The sequence below is a fragment of the Balaenoptera ricei genome, chromosome 18, assembly GCF_028023285.1.
Source record: "Balaenoptera ricei isolate mBalRic1 chromosome 18, mBalRic1.hap2, whole genome shotgun sequence".
In the NCBI taxonomy this organism is placed as follows: Eukaryota; Metazoa; Chordata; class Mammalia; order Artiodactyla; family Balaenopteridae; genus Balaenoptera; species Balaenoptera ricei.
Window position 1 is genome coordinate 23,824,060 of NC_082656.1, and position 19,447 is coordinate 23,843,506.

Genomic DNA, 19,447 nt, shown 5'->3' on the forward strand with positions numbered 1-19,447 from the left:
AAACATTCTTTAAGTTGGCTTTAAAAAATGAATAGGAATCTGCCAGGCAGAATTCTGGGTAGTGAGCTTTTCATAGAGTCATGAAAGGACCTAGCATGTCTGGGGAAGGACGACACAGCCAGTGGTTTGGATTTTATCCAGTAGAGATTGGGGGATCAATGGTATTTCTTAAGCACAGGAGCACTTTGATTCTTAGGTGGCCAATTTTCTCAGGAGTGTAGGGTGAATGACAGGAAGAAAAAGCAGATCCAGAAGAGAGATGCTCATCCTAACCATGACAGTGAAGATGGTTGGAGAGAAGGCAGAGGAACGGGCAGAGAGGTTGTGAGGGTGATGAAAGGGTGGGCATGGACCTCAAGGTTTTAACTCTGGTTACCAGGGGAATAGAATTAGCCTTGTGGGGGCAGAGTGATAGTAAGCACAGTTTGAAACACTGTAGGGAAAGGGTCTGGTGGGCAGTAGGAGGGGCGGAGGCTGTGAGGTCAGCTTTGAAAAGCAGGAGCGCAGGAGCCGAGCCTGTGCAGTTGAAGCTGTGGGTGTGAACAGGATCGCCTGGAGAGAGAGGACATGCCAAGGCAAACAGAACCTGGCATCCTAGTTGGCAGTTAGAAAAGCAGCGTTAGTGACTTTAGTAAGAGCAGAGTCTGAGTAGGGTACTCGGGACAGAAGCAACATTGTAGCAGGATTAAATAAGCATTTAAAGAGACAGTGGTTTTCCTTCCCAGTTGCATATTAAAATTATCTGTGGAGGTTTTTAAAAAAAATATTATTGCCTGGGTTCGTCCCCTAGATATTCTGAGTTCATTGGTCTTCTGTGGGACCCAGGAATAAGTGTGTTTGAAAAGTTCTCCAGATTTAAAAACCACTACCCTTGACTCTCCCTTTAAGAAGTGTCAATAAACCTCAAAAGCTGGCAGACATGTGAGATGCATAAAACCCCAGGGGGTCAGAAAAGTACGAGATTTTTCAAAGATGAAGAATCTTTTTTAAAAATATATATAAATTAATTTATTTATTTGGCTGCATCGGGTCTTAGTTGCAGCACGTGGGGTCTTCACTGAGGCACGCTGGATCTTTTGTTGCGGCTCGCGGGCTTCTTTCTAGTTGTGGCATGCGGATTTTCTCTCTCTAGTTGTGGCGCACGGGCTCTGTAGTTTGCGGCACGCGGGGCTCTCTCATTGAGGCACCCGAGCTCAGGAGTTGTGGCACGTGGGCTTAGTTGCCCCGTGGCGCGTGGGATCTTAGTTCCCCAACCAGGGATCGAACCCATGTCCCCTGCATTGGAAGGCGGATTCTTTACCACTGGACCACCGGGGAAGTCCCAAGGTGAAGAATCTTGATATTATTAGACTGACAGAGGTTAGGAAGTTGGGTAATGCAAAGTGTTAGTGTGGGTGTGGGGTTCAGTTACTCATATAGCACTGGTGGGCAGGTGGGCTGGTACAGCCATTCTGTGACGCAGCTTTGGCAGTGAACTCCCCCGGCATGCCCCATGACCCGCAGCTCCACTGCTGGATATGCAGCAGGGCAAGTCTCCCACAGGTCCACAGGGACAAGCCCTAGCATCTCCCACTACAGCCTTACACAGGGGGAGGAGAATTGGAGAGAATCCGAGGGGCCTTCCCTGGGAGAGTGGAATAGGTATAAGTGGGTGGACGTACCCCGTAAAATAGTATGCAACCACCAGAAGCAATAGTTAGATATATATACATATCACCATGGATCTTAAAAACATAATAAACAAGAAATATGAACGCTGTCACTTACATACAAATGCATACTCGCAAAACAACAGTATATATTTTGGAACAACGCATTCAAATAAAAAAGATAGAAACCGTTGAAAGCGGTTGCCTACATATGAGAAGAAAAGGAACTGGGAATGAGTCCTTGGAATCACACTTTTTTTAAATTTAAAAGTGTGATTCCAAGGAACAGTGAGAACGGATGGATGCTTACATGGGAAGTGAGGTCAGGGGAAGGGTGTGTGTGTGTGTGTGTGTGTGTGTGTGTGTGTGTACACGAGCGCACGCACGTTTTAATAGCATGAAGCAGTGTTGTAAATGTGTAGATGCAATGGCAAACCTAATGGCGTTCTCACTTCCCCTCTGATCTATTCACAGTGTTGGTAATAACAGCTGAGAGTTGTGTCCAAGTGGTTTTCCTTTCTTTGTCCTTTCCTCAACCTTAATTAAGTTCATTTGTTTGCTGTTGTTGCTGTTCTTACTAAAGCAGTGTCTGCTCCTTTACAGACATACCAGAAAATTACAAGCAAAACTAACAGAAAGATCCATAAGCCCACTCACCCAGAGACAGTATCCAGATTCGTTGCTATGAATAGTTTGCAAAATTCAGTGAAACCCTTTCATAGCCTGAACTTTTCATGTGGAGAACAGTATATTATGAGTTAATTCTATGTCCAGAGACACTTGTGCAACTTCATTTTTAATGGCTGCATGGTGCCCCATTGCACAGATGCACCATCGTTACTGTAGCCAGTCCCCCTCTGCTGGACATCAGTCGTTTCTAAATTTTGCTACTTCGAGTGCTACAGTTGAGTGAACATAAGCTACCTACGTTTGAAGACAATTTCCTGTCCTTCATTTGGCTCATTTTTAAAGGAGGTTTGAGGAGTGGATTCGAAATTGTCTAATGACATAAAAATCCACTAGGCATCATGGAAGTCAGAGCACCAGATCCTCTCAGAACTGTTCTGGGGCTGGTCGTGAATGAGAATAAAGAAACAGGGTCGGGACTTCCCTGGTGGCGCAGTGGCTAAGACGCCATGCTCCCAGTGCAGGGGGCCCGGGTTCGATCAGTGGTCAGGGAACTAGATCCCACATGCATGCTGCAACTAAGAGTTCGCATGCCACAACTAAGGAGCCTGCTGGCCGCAACTACGGAGCACGCCTGCTGCAACTAAGACCTGGTGCAACCGAATAAATAAATAAATCTGCATTTCAAAAAAGAAAAAAAAAAAGAAACAGGGTCATTCCCCACTGTTTGGAAATGGTCATTTTCATTACTTATCATGGTGCCAGAGTACAACATGGCCCCCTGGTTTCTGCACTTTAATCAATTGGTGCACAACTGAATCACATAACGTGTGAAGGGAGCCCGTGTGGGATGTGTGTATTGCATCATATGTGAGTATGATACGGGCAGGTGGTAAAATAAGGGGCGCTGAGTGTTTTGAAAACTGCAAGGAAATCACTGTTTATGCTGGGGGGACCAAAGTAGGTTCTTAATTCTACATCCAGCACCGGACAAGGGAACAAGACAAGCAAGCCCAGGGGTTAAGGCACAGTGTGTTTTTCTGAGTACTTCCTCCCCGACAACGTACTGCGAAACTAGCAGTTTTGAAGATTGAATTTAATCCTTCCACTTGGCAACCTGAAGCATCAGGAATCCAGTGCCAGTGTTTATTCCGGCCTTGATAGTTCAGAACTGGCCAGGCAGCTCTGCAGCCAGCTTGTCAAGCCCCGGAAGTCGCAGCCTTGGTGTGGAGACAGCTACCCTCGTGGCAGGAACGCACTGACATTCTCATGTCATTAGTGCAGCACTTGTCATGTGTGGGAGCAGAGGAAACAGACTTCTGTCTTTGCAAACTAGCCCTTTGTTGTCAGGAAGCTCTGAATAGACAGAGCTGCTTCCAGGGCCTGTTTTGAAGCTCTTGAATGTGTTCTCCAGCCTGTGTCTATATTAGCATATAACCACGTTCCAAAGAATTAGTGCTGGCTAGCCCCATCCTCCTGGCAGGCCAGGTAAGCCCCCCCATGCATTACAATTGATAGGGCAGGGGACGCTCAAGGCTTAACAGCAATCCGTTCAGTGGCCCTGCTTCAAAACAACAGTGCAGGCCATAGCTGAGTGTTATGACAGCTTGTATCAGCAGTTTTCTCGACTGATATATTGATTGCAGTCTGGACTTCAGTCCTGCTGATCTAATAAAACATCACCATCATAACAGAGAAGGTAAAAGGCTCTTTTGTGCTCCCAGCCACCTGGTGAAGCAGCTTTACAGAGCTACTGTAAAGCTAGCTTTAGGGTCATATGTAAAATGATGTAACCTCGGACAAGTTGACTCATTATTTTAAGTGTTTTTATGATTTAATTTCTTCAGCTGTCAATGTCTTAGTTTCTTACCACTATTCTACATATTTTTACAAATACGCATCTGTTTAAAGGAATATAAAGGTGCCTTCACAAACACTGGAACAAGCGTTGTGCATCAGTATCACAAACAGCCTGATACTGCGGCGTTAACTGCACACTTGTTACACTACGTGGTGGGGGGGGCGGTGAAACAGACATTTAAAAAAAGTCAACTGAAGTCTGGATTAAGCTTTAAGACATGTACAAACCTTTTCCTCATGTTTTGGAATGGATGTTTTCAATATCTTACAGTATTCCATTGGCCTTCAATCCTACTTATCCTAAATATCCTTTTCACAGCAATTGCTGACCATCCAGGAGGAGTTAAACAACAAAAAGTCAGAATTGGAACAAGCAAAGGAAGAGCAGTCACACACACAAGCATTACTCAAAGTCCTCCAGGAACAAGTAAGTGAATGCAACAGCTCTGACTCGTGAATTAGTTCCAACACTGACACACGCCTCCCCCGTGTTCGACACATATGCAAACACTGCTGCAGTTAATCTTGGAAATGACCAGCCTGGCCCCTCCCCACCTCTTAGCAGCTTTGCTAGGTAGAATTTATAATCTCCTCTCCAGCATCTCTGCTTTCACTCTGGTACCTCTTTAGACCACCCAAGCCCCCCAGCGATGTGTGCAAGTTTCTTCCAGAAGACAAATGAATTTTGATACAGTTTTAAAACATTGGCAATGCAGATAAATTTCACAGGAAGCAGCTCGTTTCCTCTTAAGCCTAATCGCAAGGAAAATGAGTTTAGCATAGCCCACTATCCTCCTGCAGACATCTGAATCAGAAGGACTGATTCATAACGACATTTAAAAAAAATCTCTCCCCTGTGCATCAGGGCACTTATCTAACCAGGGTGAGCAACAAACCTTTTATGTGAAGTTTGTAAATCTGAACGTTTCATCCTGGCTTTCTTTGATACTAAAGTGTGGCCTGACATTGATAAGTAGTAGATTTGAAACTATTGTCTTACAGCAGGGTAAGATGGATCTCTCGGCAGCTGAGTGAAATCTAGGCCCAGTATCTACATGCGAGAAGCTGAGAAAGCTCTTGAAATGCTTTCCCATTTCTGGCCTTCACATGCTGCCCATGATGTAATGAATGGCAAATGGAAGGGGAAAAAAAATCACATATAGTAACCGTAGCCCTTTGGGGGTAGTCAAATTTAGATTGCTTTAAAATTCTCACTCACAGTGGTATATGAGGAGGTCCTTTGTACAACATAAATAACTTCAAAAGTGATATTTTTTTTAAAAAACTATGAAGTTGGGAGAGTATGAGCCTAGTCAGCTGTGACTCAGTCACTTTACAAGTGATTTTTAACTTTTTAATGATTTGGACTCAAAAAAATATATTTTCAGTCACTTTCCCCTAAAAGTATAAGTGAATTGTGAGGGAAAAGTGAAGATGTTAGATAGTCTTTAAGCTTTTATAGCTTTGGAGGAAAATGCTTTCTAAAGCTAATCGTTATCTTTATATGATTAAGATAGATTTAATAACTTAGACTGAGGCTTACATTATATGATTTTGGATAAGTTAGATTGAACTGAAAAAATGTTGATGACAAAATTCACAATGACCTACTGTCTAAGAGACCTGCAGTCGCTGTTCTTTCTTCTTTTACATTATTAAAAGGCTTTCAGCAAAGTAGAGCTGATTTGGTCCAGGTTTGCTCCTGATCAAACAGACATAGCTCTGAGCTTTGTTGTTTTACATTTTCTCTCTCTGCCTCCTTGATTTACTGGGATGAGGAGGGGTGAATTCCTTTCTCTAAATGACTCAAATCCTTTATTTTGATTCGAAGTCCAAACTCCAGTCATAAAAATAGATGCTAAGTTTTGCAGAATTCATTGCTATATCCTTGTCGTCATGGCATGCGTTTTTAAAGAGCAATGTGCGCACACAGGCTTTGGTAAAGCATCACACTTCACTCTCCATTACTTAAAAAAAAAAAAAAAAGATAAATGGGGAACGTGAACAAGATTCAGAACAACTAAAATTATTAAAAACCTAGGAAATGTGACTGGAAAGGAAGCATTTTTAAATCTGCTGTAGTCATGGGATGGCTCTTTTTCAAGCAAAGGCACGGAGAATACATAAGCTTAAGAGAGCCCACAACAGCCAAATGCATTTGGGTGCTGTTGTCGCCACCAGACTGTTTTCCCGAGAGCCCCTTGCCTGGTGCCCCTGTCATCCTTGTAGATGAGAGCAGGCAATGGACACGTTCCTTCCATCTCCCTGTAGCCTCCCGCCACACACAGACATACATTTAAAACCACACCTCTGCCGCTCTGAACAATGCCTTTACAAAGCTTTCTTTGGACTTGTGTAGAGTAGCTATACATGCAAACACCTTTTCAGTGCCTGCATAGATAGGGCCTAAACAGATGGCCTCACCCCCAGAGATTTGATTGGGCCTAGAGTCTTACTACAGTAAGTTCCCTACGTACGAACCTTCAAGTTGAGGACTTTCGAAGATGTAAATGTGCGTTCGCCTGTCCAATCACATAAGTTAGTTCACGTGTCTGGCGTACATTGTCACGTGCGTGCATCCTCTACAAGTGGTCGTGCTTTTGCGTACTTTACAGTACTGTATAGAGTACAGTAGTACAGTATCTTTATTTCAAGCCCAGGATGTCCAGAAACAAGCGTAAAAGCAGCCGTGATGGAGCTGGTACTACTGTACTTTTCAAGGTACTGTACTGTAAGATTAAAAATGTTTTCTTTATTTTTTGTGTTTGTTTTTTATGTATTATTTGTGTGAAAAGTATTATAAACCCATTACAGTACAGTACTATATAGCCAATTGTGTTAGTTGGGTACCTAGGCTAACTTTGTTGGACTTACAAGCAAATTGGACTTACAGACGCGCTCTCGGAACGGAACTCGTTCGTATGTAGGAGACTTACTGTATTATATAGACACACACACACACACACACACAGGAAAAGATATACCCTTCTCTGAAGACTTGGAAGTTTGCTCTTTAAAGTGACTGCCACTTGATGGAAATCCTGAAAAGAAGGAACAGGTCGTGAGGGCAGACGCTTACTGTCCGTAGCCCTCAGCCCAGGGAAGGCAGGCTCATTCCCTAAGCTCTCTGTTTGCTAAGATGCAGCTTCACCAGGTCCCACCAGGCCCCACTGGCTCCTGCCTTTCATTTCCTTCACAGAGGTGGTAGCTTCCAACACCTGGAGCCTATCCCCAAGCCCAGGTATCCTCAGACAAGATGTTAGCCCCTCCGTCTGGAGGAGAGCAGCAGCTCCGGAGAGAGCAGGGAGCAGGCCTTTGAGGGCAGAGCAGTGGCTGGCCTGCAGCTTCAGCTGGCAGGAGAGGGGGGGACCCGTGTGGATCCCTCAGAAGACAGCAGACAGATGGGGAGCGAGATGAGAGAAACACACACACACACACACACACACACACAGCGGAACGAAAAGGTAGTATGGAGCAGGACGATGGAATTCACTTAAATGGGTGGAGAGCGACGGCGTGTTTGCACTGGGAAACATGTGAAGGTGGGAAAGGCTTCAAGGACAGAGTCCATTACTTCCGATGGAAAGTAACAAAACCTTCTTCTGAGCCAACCCCGCTCTTCACTCCCAGAAGCACGAGTTACAAGGTGGGACAAGCAGAGAGGGTTGATGAAAAGGAGAAGATGAGGAACACCTATGAAAGGAAAACCTTAAGACAGGAAAACAGAGAGGGATTTTTAAGTCCCTTTGTGCCCTCTGGTAACAGATGGCACTCCTGTCACTGAGGCGCACTTTTTCTTCTCGTGCGTATCACACATTGCCCGTGCTCCCTTGTCTTTGTTATGGGTAGAAACATCGGTGTTGTAGCCCCAGAGAACACAGGTCAGCACGCCTCTTTCTCAAGCAGGACGATGTGGAGGTGAGTCTTAATCTGCTGCACTGGCCCACAGTCAGCTGCCCCATCCTCAGCTCCTTCGTGTTGCCGTTGCTTTGGCAGAGCCTCTCTCTTGGCACGGAGAGCGTGTGGTTTTCTTACTGAGGGTCTGAGATCGCCTGACAAAAATCAAAGAAGCTTTCATTTTAACATGTACAAAGAGCCCGAAAGAACCAACATTTGAATCAAACACATTGGTGGTGCATTTATTTTCTTTCAAACTTTAAGCATTTATATCCCACCATGAATATTTTAGGCATAAGAAAGAGGATGCAGAAGATGCTGCTTCCTAAGCATAATAAGCCAGGAAGAAGTACCGGCAAACAGCTGCAAGACCTGCTCCCCTTTGCCCTTATTCTCTGTCTTCATGTGTCTGCTTCAAGTCAGGCTAGGATAAAATGCCAATTAAAGGTTGCCAGAAATCTCCTGATAACTGATTACTCCTAAGCCTTCTGAGGGAGAGGCATTTTCAGATGTTCACTGTTAAAAATCTCATTTGAGAAATAGCTTTTCTTCTAATGCCTCGGTGACCAAGGAGATGTGTTCCCAATTCTTCCTTTCCAAAAAGAAGCAAATCATCTTCTTTTAGACCTCCAGAAACCATGTTAGTCATTCAAATAGGTTCTCAAGGAGGACACGTACAGTAGCACCGCGGCATGTTAAAACAAGGGGAAACACGTAATTCTCGAATAATTGTTAGTATAACATCATTTAGCTAGTGGCAACTTGCAAACACTGCAGGGTTTAAATTAATAGCAATACAACGAGGAAATGAAATCGTTTATTATTCTTAAGAACGAATTTTATGCATTTTATGCCTATGGAACTGCTTTCTAATTTATTATTTAAAAATAATGACCAAGGCCCATTTATTTCTTGCCAGCTATCAGGTTTCGTAAAATATTGGCCTCAAACTGGTTTCAGTAAGACTCGTTAGAATTATGTGCTCCATCTGTTTTTTTCTTGTTGGAAGTTTCATAAAGTGCAGCTTCATATAAATCAGGGTTAACAGGATGATATACACTTAGTAGATAATGCTTACTTATTCATTTGGGTTTTTTTGTTTTGTTTTGTTTTTTCTTAAAATCTGCAGTTGAAGGGTACCAAGGAGTTGGTCGAGACCAATGGCCACAGCCATGAGGACACAAATGTAGGTACCACAAACCTGGTGTTTGCTCTTCTTGCTTGGTGTTGGTTGAATGCCCACGAGAATGTGGCACTTTTTAACACAAAGGAAGTCAGAAGCCCTGCGTCTCAGCGGCTTATTAAGATTACTAATGTGTGGTTTGGCAATAAAATATGGTAGGTACTGTTAGCTTAGGTTACCAAATGTCGACATAGAAGTACTTGAGCTAAGGTCTATCGTAAAAATTCTAATCTCAGTGAATTTATTCGAGCCCTTTATATTTTCAAAGCTATAGACCAATGAGGTGTTGGGAGGGCAAATGGAATGAGACCCAATAGGGTAATAAATTGTATATTGCATGCGTATTTATTAAGTTTGCCTGGCAATGAAGAGGGTAGTGAAATGGCTGCTATGCTGAAGAGGTTTCAAAGCAGACCCCTTCTCCCAGAGAAGCCCTTGAAAGCGTACCTTTCTCTGTTTCTGACCCCGATCGGTTGCATGGAACATCTGTCCTCTTGAGACAGAGTCTGATGGTACAGGATCCCACTTGGCACTCTGCTTCCTCCTTGGTGTACCTTGAATTTCCCAGTATTAGTCAAGTACTCTCTTTGCCTTGGAAGTTCTTTAGTCTCAGGTGAAATAGTACGCCATGTAGATCATTGTCTCTCCATATGTTGGATGGTTTTGTTTTCGCCATTTTTTTAAATCTCTTTGATAACTGTATGTATTTGACTATCCTCTTCATAGAAAATGCTTACTAAGCAGTTCTTTTCACATAACACAGAATCAGACATGGTAATGAATGCCTGATTAAGCTAGAGCGAGGAGAAATTATACATTCCATGTTCACTCTTGTTTTAATTATATACAGCAGAGACCCTGACATTCCGAGTACCAAAAAATCCCTCTTAATAACTACTGTTCCTACCAAACAGATATTTAACATATGATGCTTATTGAGAACCTACTGTGTACATGGGGCTCTGCTAACTGTGGGAGGGGGTGGTTAGAAAGAAATATAAGGCTTGGTGTCTGCCCTCAAAGAACTTACAACAAAAGGCTGATGAACTAAGGGACACGTGGGCAGGCAATTTACAAGATGTGATACATGTACAGGAAGGTGAGGCAGCTGTGATGTGATGTAGTTTGAAATCTGGACTTTGCTGCTTATTAGCCGTGTCAGCTTGACAAGTTACTGAACCTCTCTGAGCTTCATTTTCTTCATTTGTAAAACTGACTCTGCAGCCTACCTCAAAAGCTTATCATGATGTAATGAGCTAAGGCACATGGAAATCTTAAGGTGTTGTTATTATGGTTTCTCTGTGCTGGATACTCAAGAATGGCTCCTGGATCTGTGGGATTTGGGTTTGGCTTTGAAGAATATATAGGACTGAGAAAGCAGAAAGTTAGGGAAGGAAGCCATTCACCCAGAGCTCTCCATAGGCAACAGTGTGACCTAAGTAGTGTTTGTCTTCCCGCTCCAGTATTTCATTACCCCATCCTTACCCGAAAACCCCTTTTCAGGATCCTGTTTTCCAGAGACACGTTGCTGCCACGTTTTGAAACTTTCATACGCACCCCCCCTCAGAGTCAGTCCCTCTGTGCCTTCCAAGGAAGCTGCTGTCTAATCCAATAAGCCAGACAAAGTGGCAGTATGTCTCAATTTCCTGATCTGTAAAATGGGGGTGACATTACCTCCTTTTCCTTCCTTCAGGCTTACTGTGAGAAGCAAATGACATCACTGATGTGGAAGCACTTTGTAATTGTGAGGTTCTAACTACGTGGGATGCTGTTAGGATTACAAACTCATCTGCTGATTGAATTCAGTTAGATGCTACGTGGAAAGATAGGCCTGACACAATATCTAGTCTGTAGGCTCTTTCTTGAGAAATGTCAAAAGGTATATATTGTTAAGTGGAAAGAGTGAAAAGAGATCATCTTTAAGGTCTGTTTGTCCTCTCTTAGAGGAAAGTTTTTAACATTTAAAAATACCTCTCTAGAATCCATGATGTGTGCTTTGTAATCAACCCCCAAAGATGACCGTTGAGAAATGGGGTTCAGTCAGGCCAAGCAGGAGACAGGAGCAGCACCCTGCCCGCTGGGGCGGGTTGGGGGAGAGATCTGTGGACTGATGGAGTCTGGTAGCACTTGCCCGACATCTCAACTGGCCGCCTCCTCTCTCACTGAGGGCTAGGCTCGTTTGTGCAACTCTAAAAATTGCCTATTCTTTCAAGGGTTTCCCAGTAGGTGGATTATTCACCTGTCCTTCTCTTTTCTGTCTGTCATGTTGTCTCCTTTGGGCAGTTTCCCCAGCACCTCCACTAGGTTGTGTGAAAGAAAAGAAACAAAGATCAGTTATTTTGGCCACACAGTCGGAGCGCTAGCAAAATATTTTAAGATATTTTTAAATGTCTGAAATGAAGTCTACGTGTCATCTGAAGTTTTCATCAGCCCTGTGGTGGTGAAAGGAGAGGGGGCTTTCAAGCCAGACTGAGAGGGTTTGAATCCATTTTGATCACTGAGTAGCCATGTGACCAGAGCCAGTGATTTGACTTTTTTTTTTAAACTTTGGGTTTATTTATTTATTTATTTATTTATTTATTTATTTTGGCTGTGTTGGGTCTTCACCTCTGTACGAGGGCCCTCTCTAGTTGGCGGCAAGTGGGGGCCACTCTTCATCGCGGTGCACGGGCTTCTCACCATCGCGACCTCTCCTGTTGCGGAGCACAGGCTCTAGACGCGCAGGCTCAGTAACTGTGGCTCATGGGCCCAGTTGCTCCACGGCATGTGGGATCTTCCCAGACCAGGGCTTGAACCCGTGTCCCCTGCATTGGCAGGCAGATTGTCAACCACTGCGCCACCAGGGAAGCCCAATTTGACCTTTTTGAACTTCAGTTTCCTCATCCAGCAGCGTACTAAGCGAAACCCCATATATAAACACCTGGCCCAGAGTACGTCCTTGACAAGTATCAATTCCCTCTTCATGCATCAATATCAGCAGTATTCAATACAGTAGGTAGTACTTTGACAGGATGAATTTTAGTGCAGATCATGAGCTTTAAAGCTTCTGGCCCAGAGGTTACTGACTGAGACATATAGATTTTTTTTCACCCTGATTATTCACATGCAAGGATAGGAACTGTGTACATTATCATTTATTAATAATAATTAGATAGTGGGCTGGTGCTGGCTTAGCTGGGTATTCTTGTGAGAATTAACAGTTGCTTTCTTAAAGCAATATATTTTATTGGAAAAGGAAAAGGTTTGTATGAAACTGGAAAATTACAGAAAAGTATACAAAAAGGTAGAGAAAAATAAGTTAATATCTCATTACTCAGAGATAGTCACCATCAGTATTTTATTTTAGTTCTTCCCAGTCACGTGCATGTATATGACCAGAAGGGAAAAAACCATAAATAAATGAACCAATAAATATGATCACAGTGTCTTCCATTTTGTACCTTATTGATTTCTCATTATACCATGAGTATTCTTCTTGTCAGTAAATGTTCCTCAAAGACATGGTGCTTAATGGCTGTGTAATGTAGATATGAACTAACTGAACCACGTGCCTATGTGTTAGGCATTTAACTTCCTATTTTTTTTTTAATTTTATAAATAATGCCGTGATTAACACATCCATAAATCTTGGTCTGCATTGCTCATATTTGTTTCTGGGGGATTCTGTATATTAATAGCTGTGTCATGAAGTCTGGCAGGGAGATTCAGACTTAACAGAATTGTTGGGCATTCAGAATGTTAGTGTGACAGATGCACACGTGCGGCTCAAAGATGTGTCCGGTCTTGCAACTTAATAACTCTTTTGCCTGTTTAGTCTCAAGAGCCAAGCTTATGGGACGCGCTAGCTGCACCTAGAGTCAGTCAGTTACTAATTATTTTCTATTGTTTTTATATTTTATTGGGCAACGACAATATCTGACTAACACCTTGTTCAGTATTCTTGAGGTCCCCAAACAGAGGCACCCTTACAAAGCCCACCCTTGTCCCCGTGTGCAAGACCTTCTGTGAGCTCACGCCCATGAGAAGAGGTTTCTGAAAGGCTAATCTAAAAGCATTAGACCCAGAAGCTGAGATCAATTGCAAAGACCTTTTCTCCAAGAGGACTGCACTTAAGATTTGAAACAGGTTTTTCCTTGTATTTGGAACTGGATATATTTTAGTATACCCAAGTTTAAAACTAGCCTTTAGTACAGATCCTTCAGAGATTTCAGTTATTCCAGAACCAATTTTCTTTCCTCAAAAGCAAAGCTATGATTTTTCTTTTGGTCTCTGTCTCCGAGCTCTCTCTTAAACCCTAGGATTGCTGAATAACTAACCTGGTCCCTGGTCATTATGTATAACAGATATCAAAATCTTAAATTAAAAACTTTTAAAATTTAATTTAAAATTAAATTTACTATTAATTTAATTACTTTATTGAATGTAATTAATTTGATATCTGTCCTCACCTTGCATCTCTTTTGATGACCTTCCTCCCAGGTACCTCCCAGAGGTATCACCACCCATGATCCTTAGCGTGCATATGTTCAGCGAGAAAGTGGAAGGGAAAGGAGAGGATGCAAGAAATCCTAGTTGCAGGAACAACTAGGAGGAATCAAATAAAGTGGCTACTTAAGCCAGCAACGTATAGAACAATTTGGTCTAGAAGCTTTCCATGAATTTTTTTCTCCCCCCTCTTTGTTTCTGCTACAGGAAAGCTTTTACCGCCCCCTCCTCTACTTGCATAATTCAAGCTCACACACTGGAGTTACAAAAATCATTTGCAGCCTGTAAAGAGGTTGAATTTGTGGCACTGAAGGTTACCACTGTCTAGTGGAACACCTTTCCCACCCAACAATAAAACAAAAAACACAAAAGAGAAAAGATTTTTCAGTTTTTCACGTTGCCTCTGTAAGTAAGTAAGTCCTCAAGTTGTCTTTAAATTTGTCAGAGTAAAGATGTTAAGAGCATATGGAAGAGATACTGTGTGCAGAACAGTCTTCAAGTTTAGTACACGCTGCGGCAGAAAGCTACCGTTAACCGTGTATTCTAATGATGCCTATGGCGGAACCTCTGCTAGTGTCGAGCCCTTGGCCCAGTTGCAGAATGTGCTTACCATCCTTCGGGTACGTAAGCACAAGAGAGTATATACATACTGATGTATCAAACAAGGCTAAAGAAAAAGAAAAACCCCACAGGAAATTGGGACCATAGTCTCAGAGGACAAAGACAACTCAGGCTCTATCCTTCCCTCCTGTAACTTCTGGCCTGCTCTTGGAGGCCCTGATCTTGAACTGGAGGAGGAGTAGATGAGACAGTGAGAAACACCTCAGCACAAAGGTCTGTCCCTCCCTCGCCCCATTCCACGGGCTCCATGGCAGGGAACTGGAGCACCTGCTGACACCGGGGGTGAGACTGCAGACGCCACGGTCCTTCCAGCCCCTGGGGGTCTTTCTTCTCACCATCTCACTGCCTGAGGCTGTACGAAGGCCCCCAGTCTGTGTTTCAACACAGTCTTCCATCCCCCCCCTTTTTTTTTTTAATTTTATTGGAGTCTGGTTGATTGACAATGTTGTGTTAGTTTCAGGTGTACAGCAAAGTGATTCAGTTATACATATACGTATATTCATTCTTGTTTAGATTCTTTTCTCATATAGGTTATCAGAAAATATTGAGTGGAGTTCCCTCTACTATACAGTAGATCCTTGTTGGTTATCTGTCTTATACATAGTAGTGTGTATGTTCATCCCAAGCTCCTGATTTATCCTTCCCTGCCACGTTTCCCCTTTGGTAACCATAAGTTTGTTTTTGCTATCTGAAAGTCTGTTTCTGTTTTGTAAATAAGTTCATTTGTATCATTTTTTAAAAATTAGATTCCACATATCAGTGATATCATATTATATTTGTCTTTCTCTGTCTGACTTACTTCACCTTCCATCCCTTTCTGACTCAATAAATCAACAAGACTTCATTGAAGGAGGCAGCGGAGTGTAGAGATTAAGAACAGATCTGGGCACCAAGTAGCCTGGCTTTAGTCCTGGTTCCGCCATTTACTGTCTGGGGGCCCCTGGGCCATTCATTGCACCCTGCGCCACCATTTTTTTCACTTCTAAAATGAAGGTAGTGACTGCAGCTACCTCATAGGGTTATTGTGAGCATTGCTAAGCAGTGCTGACGTGGCTGGGAAGCGTTGGGAATTATTATTGCTCCATCCTTCCACGTGCCAGGTGCTGTGCTGGGCTCTGGAGATCCATTGGTGACTAATATAGACGTGGTTCCTGCCCTACATGGAGCTGACTCTGTCATCGTGCCCCGCTCTCACCAAAACTTGCTTGTCCTCTGTCTCATTCCATCAGGACTCACTCTCCACCTTTGGGTCAATATCACAGTGCGAATAATGAATGGGCTTGAGGTAGCTGGTTTGCACGTTTCCCTAAACTCTCTGGAGACAAGACCTTTATTGGAAGGATTGGGTCCATGGGGAGGAGGGTCTGAGGGGAATGGTATATACGTGTAGGTATGTAGGGAGCTTTGAGACCCCTGAAAATCTCAACTGGAAAATCCGTAGCCACTTTGTCTTCCTTCAGGGAGAGATGGACCCATGTCTGTAGCTGCCTGAGGTCACCCTTGCTCTGCAGATGTCTAAAATCAGGAAGGGGGACTTTTCACGGACTGATATTTCCTTTAGCCTGTAATATATGGCCCCATTCACGTATTAAATGCTCACACCCAGACTCTGGCCTTTCGTTCCAGTTACAGCCTCTGTAACGTTGCTTTTCTCCTGCTGGTGCTTCCGTTTCCACCTCTACCCCGACTCCACCCTCGTGCGCCCACCCAGCTGCCTTCTTCCAGCTAGTTTACCATGTTTTCTGCTGTGAATTAGCCGTATCCCCGCCATTTGCTGTGAAATCCAGAATTGCATGGGAAAAAAAACCACACACATCCCAACCCAGCCCCCTCGGAGAGGATTGATGGTCGGAGGAGACCCTGTTCATAAACTCTCTTCTCAGCATGTGCCCCAAGGAAGGATGAGAGAGGGAACTGCTGTCAAAGTTGGACAAAGCTGGCTTCAGGGTTAGTGTTTTTGTTTCCAGTAAACACTCGAGAAGTTTCCTTACCAGGAGCCTCACTGCCAACCCACCATGTGTTCCCACAGCTGGAGCTGGGCCTACAGTTGGTCCTTTTTGTCAGGACGGGAGCTGGTTGGACCTGCTTGGCCATTAGAGGATTTGGAGCATGTAATAGGATTAGTGCATGTTTAATAAAGCTGACAGGTTGAGTTTGGAGACATGAAAAGACCTTCTCCCCCCAGGTCAGGTTAGACAAAAACAGCCGAAGTAGACATAAATTTCAGTGCTGACTGAAATGGTCTGACACAGACATGGATACCTATATAGCTAAAATCAAGATCTGAAACCAAAATTTTCCACTCTGGAGACAAATATACTTCCCCCAAAAGGTTAATGATAATCCTACGTGATGCAGAAGCAAAAGCAATTGTTTAGAATGGAAGATTGGTAACTTTTATAAATCCAGTACCCACACACACACAAAAATGCTCTTATCTTAAAAGAGCCATTTTCTTTTTGTGGAAAATATAAAGAAAACAATCATCTGCAATCTTACCACTCAGAAATTAGTGTTTACACTTCTTTGTGTTTCCTTCAGCTTTGCCTATGTGCACATATATACATTTTTACCAAATTTACAGCATATTATATGGGCAGTTTTACAGCCATACATTTTTTTTCATTATAAATCATGAGCATTTCCCCATGTTATTAAATGTTTTCTTAATACAACTTTTAATGACTGCCTAATACTTCATGCCACAGATGTGCTGTAGTGTATTTAATCAGTCCCTGCTGTGGGACTTTAAAATATTGGTTTTTGCTGTCATGGATAGTGTGCAATGAGTATTCTTTAACAATGTATTAGTTAATACATCCACCATTTAAGCACTTTTGAAATGGGGATGCTTTTCCATTTGAATGGGATTTAGGGATAGAGGGAGATCCACCAACGCTTTAAAAAGATTAAAGCTCAGCCCCTACATGGTAAGCGATGAGATAAACAACCAGTAATATTGTCTGGATGTGACCACATAGAGAGGATACTGAGTTCTTCAACAGGAGATGAAAATAGCTCCCAAGAACGTCTGCATTCTGAAGAGAAAGGCAAATGGTATAGCCTTCGTGAATGATTTAGAAGAATGATACTGAAACATGTTATTGGGGGTTTTGTGCTGTGAACTAGAGCATCTTCCTGGTGGTCTAGGGATGGCAGAACCTGTTCTCTGTGTGGATCCCAAACCCAGGCCACCCCTACCCAAATGAGGCTTGTCCACCCTCTCCAGAGAATACATGAGATTGAGAAGAACGTCCAAGTAAAAGGACAACATGAGTTCTAAGCCCAAACAGAACCTTAACTTTTTATTTCTAATATGGCCAAGAAGATACATGGAAACTCAAAACCATCAACAAGAGATGCACACAGGAATATACAGACATGACTTGAGTGCAGGCAATATCATTTTAAAGTGTAATAAACCTAGAGAGCTAAGTCACAGGAACCGGGCCTCCCAGGAGATACAGCTTAGCACTGCCTGATGTGCTGCTCAGAACGGAACAGGAGGAAAGTTGAGGAGCATTTATGAAAAAAGCCAGGAGCCCAAAAGGTGGACAGAAGCAGTTCGTTCTAGTGCCTCTGGAAGATGGTAGGGGAAAGTGAGGCACCTCCTCTCACACAGCTTCGGTTCCTGCTGACATATCACCAGGATTAGTGACCTGAAAACAGCAGGGAACAGAGACTCACCAGGAGATGAGCGTCGCCTCTTGTTAGTTGTCTATGTTTTTTGTTTTTTTAAATAAATTTATTTATTTATTTATTTTTGGCTGCATTGGGTCTTTGTTGCTGCGTGCGGGCTTTCTCTAGTTGCGGCGAGCGGGGGCTACTCTTCATCGCGGTGCACGGGCTTCTCATTGTCGTGGCTTCTCTTGTTGCAGAGCACAGGCTCTAGACGCGCAGGCTCAGTAGTTGTGGCATGCAGGCTCAGTAGTTGTGGCATGCGGGCTCAGTAGTTGTGGCTCATGGGCTCTAGAGCACAGGCTCAGCAGTTGTGCCTCATGGGCTTAGTTGCTCTGCGGCATGTGGGATCTTCCCGGACCAGGGCTCGAACCTGTGTCCCCTGCATTGGCAGGTGGATTCTTAACCACTGCACCACCAGGGAAGCCCAGTTGTCTATGTTTCTCAGGAGCTATAGGGCTTCCTAGACACTTGTTGTTGTTTTTAGAATATTAAATGTTCTACAGTGATTTGTACACTCCTAGTTTCTGCTAAGCACAGAGACCAGGAGAGGGAGAGGTGTGAAATGTGCCGGCCAGGGCTGGGGTCAGCGTGGCTCGGCTCACCGTCCTGACGCTGGTCTTGCTCAAGGATTCTCTGCTCAGCTCTCCCTGGGTCTCAGGAGGGTTCTGTAACGCTGCAAACAGGGCAGTCATTCTCTCTCACCACACACGCTGCTCGTCTCCAGCCCTCGTCCATCACAGGGCCACAGAACTCACTAGACTGTGGTATTTCCTTGAGGAAATGTGTAGGAGGAGGACAAAGAAGGAAAGTAGTTGGAAAGGTGGAAAGAAGAAACAAGGGGGAGAGGGGCGGAAAAGACTGTACCGGGAAGAGTCTTCCTAAGTTTCATCACTTTCTGCTGTTACCATCCCACCCGTCCCTGCCAACTCGAGTAGCGAAACGGCCTTCACCAAAGGTGTGTTTGTAGTTGCCTGACTATGCCCACGTAATGAAAACTCTACCCCAAAAGCAGTTTATCCTGGAATTCGAAGCAAACAACTCAGATCTTAATCTGCAGATGCAATACTGATGGGCTTCCTGCGGGTAACTACAAAGGTCAGACTTGGAAATACTACTTGGAAATTTCCGACTACCCATGAGCAAGTGAAGCGCGTGCTACTCCTTCAGCCTTGCTCTGACGGAGGCGCCCCTCTCCATTCCCCCCGCCCTGTCTAGGACCTGAGAGGTGGGAATCGGCCCCAGCTGTGAGTTCACCGCCAAATGCAGCCTCCCCTCCCTCCCTCCTGGCCTGCCCTCCCCTCCCAGAGGGGCACCCAGCCACACTGCTCTCCCAGGCACCAGGCGCCCTGTTTGCAGCCCCCTGGAACTTCCTCGGGCCACACCTCAGCCTGAACTCCCTCCGTGGCTTTCTTCCTAATTCAGGCAGAGCAGACGTTGAGCCGGG

At 44.0% G+C, this 19,447-nt stretch overlaps 1 protein-coding gene across 12 annotated transcripts in view; it reads left to right on the forward strand.

The window, feature by feature from the left end:
• The window catches only part of ENOX1 (ecto-NOX disulfide-thiol exchanger 1), a 612,333-nt gene that overhangs the window by 535,782 nt on the left and 57,104 nt on the right, over positions 1-19,447 (forward strand). For 10 of the 12 annotated variants that reach the window (XM_059902643.1, XM_059902648.1, XM_059902652.1 and 7 more), the window contains 2 exons: positions 4,456-4,563; positions 9,163-9,219. The exons of 1 other annotated variant lie outside the window; for it this stretch is intronic. In XM_059902643.1, the coding sequence (XP_059758626.1) occupies positions 4,456-4,563; positions 9,163-9,219 (165 nt within the window). The remainder of the gene's footprint in view (positions 1-4,455; positions 4,564-9,162; positions 9,220-19,447) is intronic. One more of the 12 variants, XM_059902650.1, reaches the window with a different exon arrangement.